At 39.3% G+C, this 6,194-nt stretch overlaps 1 protein-coding gene across 2 annotated transcripts; it reads right to left on the bottom strand.

The window, feature by feature from the left end:
• Window positions 1-551: 551 nt before the first annotated feature.
• CDKN2C (cyclin dependent kinase inhibitor 2C) lies at window positions 552-5,549 on the bottom strand. 2 transcript variants are annotated; one of them, XM_044238205.1, is made up of 3 exons: window positions 5,476-5,549; window positions 4,881-5,020; window positions 552-1,303 (listed from the first exon to the last, which is right to left on the bottom strand). In XM_044238205.1, the coding sequence occupies exons 2-3, from the start codon at window positions 5,007-5,009 to the stop codon at window positions 926-928; spliced, it is 507 nt and encodes a 168-aa protein (XP_044094140.1). In that variant the 5' UTR covers window positions 5,010-5,020; window positions 5,476-5,549; the 3' UTR covers window positions 552-925. The 2 variants fall into 2 exon arrangements, with proteins under 2 accessions (XP_044094140.1, XP_044094139.1); XM_044238204.1 differs by lacking the exon at window positions 5,476-5,549 and having other exon boundaries at window positions 4,881-5,266.
• Window positions 5,550-6,194: the final 645 nt, after the last annotated feature.

Genomic DNA, 6,194 nt, shown 5'->3' with positions numbered 1-6,194 from the left:
TTTTAAGGCTTAACATTTTGTAATGTCACATTCCTGACATTCAGGGAGAAAAAATGTGATACTATACTTACGGTATAATTTTGGGAAATGTATTATTTAACCAATTGTTTCACTTTGTGATCTAAAAACAACAACTAGGGAGAAGCACTTTTAAGGTGACATTTTCTTTTAAAAATTACTTTTAGCTAATATATATTTGTTTTCAGATCGCTACTTCTGAAACCTGTTTTTCAACTATTAAACTTAACTTTGAGAAAAGGGGAAGATTGAACATTAAGAAAAAATTTGAAATTATATTGAAATAATTTCAGGTCTTCAAAAAACGTTGTCTTTATTTTGTTGTGAAGAGAAATATGAGGCACCAAGTAAAATCTTTGAGGGGAGACACAAGGAAGAAAAGAATAACTGAATCATCAATAGAATACGTCTAGTTTTTTACTTCGACTATTTTTCTAATGTTGAGACTTACAACATTGTGAACTTTTAGTACACTTCTTAGCAAGTGGCAAACTATGTGGGGATAATAGGATGGAAAACACAGAAAAACATTGTCCTGTTTTGAAAAAGTGTTTTAATTAGGCAAAAGAAGCATCAGGACAAAACATTTTTAAAACAAAGTCTCTTAAGTTGGGTTTTGAGACTGGCAAAGGGAGAAGCGAGGAAAAAGTCAAGGCAAGATAACATATTCAGGAGAAAGCCAAAGCTATTTGCAGTTATGTGTTAGAACTCAGGAGTTTGCAAGTGAAAGGGATATTGCTTAAATATATTCATAAATCTGACTAAGATTTCCACTTTGCATCCTGTGAAGATTGAACTAGCTGTTTAAAATATGACAAAACTGAATTTTAACAAATGATAGTAATATAGGACAGGCAACCAATTAACTGACAAAGTAGAAGGCAGTGTGGGAGAGCCCTCCCCATATTCATTGTAAATTCGAAGCTCCCTCCGCCTGGTTTCCCTCCATTAGGCTAACGACCTCGTTCCTCCGGTAGAGCCTGGCCAAGTCGCAGGCGGTGTCCCCCTTATGGTTCCGATGCCCCACTTTGCTGGCTGTGTGCTTCATGAGGAACTCCACCACAGGGAGGTGGCCTTCTTTGGCAGCCAAGTGCAAGGGCAGGTTCCCTTCATTATCCTCGATGTTAACATCAGCTTGGAACTCCAGCAAAGTCTGTAAAGTGTCCAGGAAACCTGCTCTGGCTGCATCATGAATGACAGCGAAACCAGTTCGGTCTTTCAAATCGGGATTAGCACCTCTAAGTAGTAGTCTCCTGGCAATCTCAGGATTTCCAAGTTTCATAACCTAGGAAAAAAGAGAAAACGGGAGAATCCTTTAAGTTCTCTTATAAGAATATTTTAAAATATCCATATCTCCTATTTATATAACTTTATTTTTGGTGAAACAGTGATTGGGGAAGACCCACCTGGTGGGGTTTGAAGGGCTCAATTGCAGGAAAGAAAGTACTAGTAGGTAAAAGTAGAACTCTAAAGATAGAGATTCTATGATGGAATATTTTAAAGGGACCCCAAAGTAGGATAAATTGATCAGTAAAATAGAACCAGTCCAACTTGTGGAAAATTCACCCACAACGCAGTTTCCTATCTCCCATGAAGACTTGTGTAATTTCATGAATTTATTAAAATAAAAGAAATGGAATTTGAGGGGTGCCTGGGTGGCTCCGTTGTTGGGCATCAGCCTTCGGCTCAGGTCATGATCTGGGGATTGAGCCACACATTGGGCAGCCTGCTCAGTGGGGAGCCTGCTTCTCCCTCTCTGCCCCTGCTCCTGTTCCCTCTCTCACTGTATCTCTGTCAAATAAATAAATAAATAAAATCTTAAAAAAAAAAGAATTTGAGAATCTCTTGTTTGCTTGCTTATGCTCATAATACATAAAACCTGAATTATTAATTCTGAAATATTAGATGTAGATAAAATTAATTTTCTAAATAGCTACTGAAAAGAAATAAAGAGAGTGAGTTTCTTTAAACCCACAAAGAAATGTTTCCACACATCAGACTTCATCACCTAATATAAAAATGATCTATTAAAACACAGGACCTGATATTTTCTTAAATTATTAATCTTCACAAGTTTTTTTCAAATATATATAGCTCAAATTTCCAAAGTTTTTTTAAAAATATTTTTTTCTTTGCAAGTTATTTCATACTGGCTACTGGGTGTGTTTGGAGCTTAGAATCCTTTACCTGAAATTTTAAAATGTTACTGATCGTTAAAGTGTTAAATAATCAGTAGTGTGCTACATTGTTTATAATACTGATTTATCAAAGCTAAGTTCATGATACTAGACAGTTCATGTACTAGACAGGAGATGACTGCATGGCAACCATTCCTGAAAAGAATGAAACAGTTATCCTACTCTATCACTTACTGTCTCTTGAAGTTCTAACTAGCTTCCTGATTTTAAAGTGAGCAAACGAAGAGAAAATAAGATATTTAATGTGTATTTTGAGACAGACAACTTTGTCTTGTTGTTTGAGCATATTTAATAACCTGCTGGGGATGCCATCTTATTTCCTTTTGCAGCTATTATCAGACATTTAGGAATAGCTATTTTAAACTGCCAACATTTTAAAAGTCAGAATGTATTAAAATTTGCTATCAACATACAAATAATTCATATGAAAAAGACTTATCTACGGTTCTTTGAATACATTTCACTCTAATAGGGGTCTCTGTAATGCTCTCATAATTATAAAATATCTTGTAGAGAAGCATGCAATTATATAATACATGTAATTTAGTTGTGGAAAAAAATGTAGTCTCATTAACATGCCAGAAAATAGTTCAGCATTTTAACTGGTTTCATTTATATTTAGGTATATTCATAACAAAATAAATAGATTACATAGTGGACTCTCAAATGTTTATGAAATTAAATATCCATTGAAAAATACATACAAAGTTGTCTATCTCTTTAAACTGTTTATTTAAAAAACAATCACAAAGTAAGTATGAATATATTTAGAATAAATAATATTTTATAAATGCAAACCATATAGATGGCCAAGATATTACACTTCCCTGTTGATAAAACCCTGCTGTTTTAGCCCTTCTTTTGGAGGCAGTGGAAAAATGATATATATTTTATTTTTTGAAAATTTCAATAAAATAAACTTTTTGGTTAAAAATGAACACAATCTAATTTTTGCCACATCTACCTCTAGAGATTTAGTCACATTTAAGGACCTGGCCTGGGAAAAATAAGGGACAGACACCTTGGATCTCTGTAAAGCAAATGTGCGATTAAGGCCTTCGATATCATTCTGATTGAAAGCTTACACTAGGAAGGAGGGAAAAATTTGCAACCAAGTTAAATGAACATAATTATAGAAGGAAATTTGCCATCTTCCACAAAAATAATATTAATACTGTAAATTGTTTTCAAAGAAAGTTCTTTCTTGAGTTATGACACAACTTCAGAGTCAGGATTATGCATACTGAAAATAAGCCTTGAGACTCCTGTTTGTGTGTTTCATTATATGTATTAAGGTTAAGCCACAATAAGTGGGTGTTAGTATATACATAAGTATGCTTAATATAAACAAGATTGACAAATTGTATTAAAAATGCCAAAACTTTGTTAATATTAATCTCCCAGTCTTCCTGTTCGTCAAAAGTCCTGTAAGATCTTATTCTGAACATGGGTTAAGTTGCTCATTCCTTGTGAGATTTATATAATCTTTTGGGTTTTCATAGGAAACTTTTCAGTGTGTTAAATTTGTAGCATTGTTATCACCCCAAAACCTATTAAAAACTACTGAGTGGACAAAGAAAAAAAAATCCCTATTCCACAGAATCTACCCGAAATAACAAGATTAAATAATTTAGTATCTATGTATAAGCTTCCTTAACACTGAAAACTTTCTAAGATCAGTATATTGTTTTAAAATGCCCAGACTTAACTTCGTCTGTTAATAGTGTATCTCCTGCCGCTTAAATTTCTAATTCTTGTAAAACAAAGCATTCTAAACCTTCTCCCCAATGGATTTTCAAAAACAGCTTCAAGTGTTGCATTTCCGAATAAGAACAGTTCATAAGAGTACCACCAGAACTCTGATAAAGCAACTATTTGAGACTACTTTGCCATTTTTCTGTTTCTAAGCCTTTCAACTAAGTTACATGATAACTAACATTCAGAGGAGGAAAAAAAATATCAGGTACAATACTTGGCAGCTGGACACGTTTCATTTCTTGCTTGTAAATCTAATTACTGAAAGTTAGAACATACTACCGCACAACCGCAGAGACAAAAATACTACAAACTGAGCTCTGATTAGAAAATTCAACTTTTTATTCCTCCTCAATCCTGAATGGGTGGATGATATTACATTAACTGTGAAATGTACATCCTGTCTCCGTGCCCAGGCCACCCATTCCAAATGAGGAAAGGTCGTTTGTCAAAACTTGAAGCATTTGAAGGAAAAACACCCTCGCCAGTAGTCAGGAAAATTAACGTTAAAGTCAATTATTGGAGCAAAGCACGGAAACCACTAATAGCAGTGTATTTACTTCAAAAAATAATCATAATAATGTGTTTACAGAACTGTCTTAAAAAAACACACACACCTCGGCGCTGCTACAACTTTTTAAATCCCTACCGGCACAAAAACATTCCAAAAATTAAGACCAAACCTGGAACCCATTTGATATCGAGGATGTTGTTGAATTTGACGAGTTTGTTCAAAGTACGTCATTTTGGGGAGTTGGATCCACTTAAAGATATAAAATATGGCAACCAACTAGGCTTAAAAAAACAGTGAAATTTTGTACCCCTGGAAGCTTAAAAGCCGTTATTCCAGAAACCCGGATCACGTAGGCAACATTGTTGACCTGTTTCCCCACCTCTCTGGATACCAACCTGCAGCGCAGTCCTTCCAAATCCATTTTGTGCATTGACGTTTACATTATTTTGCAACAAACTAGTAAGTTGCTCTAGGTCCCCCCTGGCAGCTGCAGACGCCAACTCGTTCCCCCAAGGCTCGGCCATTCTTTAGGGTCCTGACGATCGGGAAAAGATGAATTAGTTGTTTTTCTTTTTCCCTTTTCTTTTGCTCCTAACCAGGCTGCATGATGGCATCGGAGACTGACAGAAGGACTGGGATGGTTAATCTGGAGTAGAGCTTGGTAGTAAATACTAGTAAGATCAGCCTGCCAAAAGCCCGCCCCTCGATTCACACGTGATTATTCAGCAAAACTGAGCCATTGGAGAGGGGCTCCGCTCCTCGCTTTTTAGCTTAACCCCTGTGAAGAATTCTGGTGACTCAACAGAAAGACACACAAACATATACATATTCCCGGCAAATTACCCCTGACGTAAAATGTAGGCAGAGTTGTCACGTATCTACACTACAATCTCTGTGAGGAATGTGCGCGGAGACTTAAGGGACTAGTTCAGGGCACAAAATACCGCGGAAGAAAAGACATTTCGGGGGAAAGAAAAGGCATTAACCTACCCTTGTTCACGGTGATGACTTGAGCCGCGCGAGCCAGAACCGCTGGGGCAGGTCCTCGGAGGGGCTCGGTCTCCATCCGTCTCACCGAAGGAGTAGTCCTGAGTCCTCCGATGCGGGGAGAGCGCCGCGGTGGCTGGATGCTGACGTGCTCCGGAGGGTTAAAGATGATCGTCAAAGGCAAACGGGAGTAGCAGTTCCGTGGCCCTTGGGTTATAGGTCTCCACGACTCTTCAGTGGCCTCCGCTTCTCAGTAGGAGTCTTTATTCGCGTCCGGGCCGGACTGCACGCTAACGCCGAGTGGGAAGGCTCCGTAGCCCGCCCGCTGGGCTGCCGCAGCCCCGCGGAGCCTCAGAGGCCGTGGGAGCCAGGCTCGGAGCGCGTCTCCGGAGACTGCCGGGCGCGCGGCGGGCTCCGGGTAAGTCGGTCATGCCGGCCCCACCAGGTCCCGGGACTCCCAGCAGCGTGAGGAAGGAGGCGAGTGATGCGGGAAGCGTCTATGGGGCCCGGGCTGCTGGGGCGGCGCGCGGCAGCATCGCGGCTGCACAGGGCAGCCCACCAGTAACTTCCCGCCTACGACCGAGCCAGTTCAGACTTCCCACTGCAGACGCTCATTGAGCCGCCGCCGCCGTCTTTTCCTTCCTTTCCCAGTTTTCTGGGGGCCTCCGGAGATCGGGAGCGACCAGAGAAGCGCAGGCCAAGGTCTGAGTATGGGGAGTCGC

This window comes from Neovison vison, chromosome 2 (assembly GCF_020171115.1).
Source record: "Neovison vison isolate M4711 chromosome 2, ASM_NN_V1, whole genome shotgun sequence".
NCBI classification, from domain to species: domain Eukaryota; kingdom Metazoa; phylum Chordata; class Mammalia; order Carnivora; family Mustelidae; genus Neogale; species Neogale vison.
This window is presented reverse-complemented; position numbering and strand designations above follow the sequence as displayed.

What these genes read in the sequence shown, in the direction of transcription:
- CDKN2C (XM_044238205.1), bottom strand. Translation starts at nt 5,009, where the DNA reads ATGGCCGAGCCTTGGGGGAACGAGTTGGCGTCTGCAGCTGCCAGGGGG. An exon ending in TTGGAAGGACTGCGCTGCAG is followed by an intron (nt 1,304 to 4,880) that starts GTTGGTATCCAG and finishes CTTTTTTCCTAG; the next exon opens with GTTATGAAACTTGGAAATCC.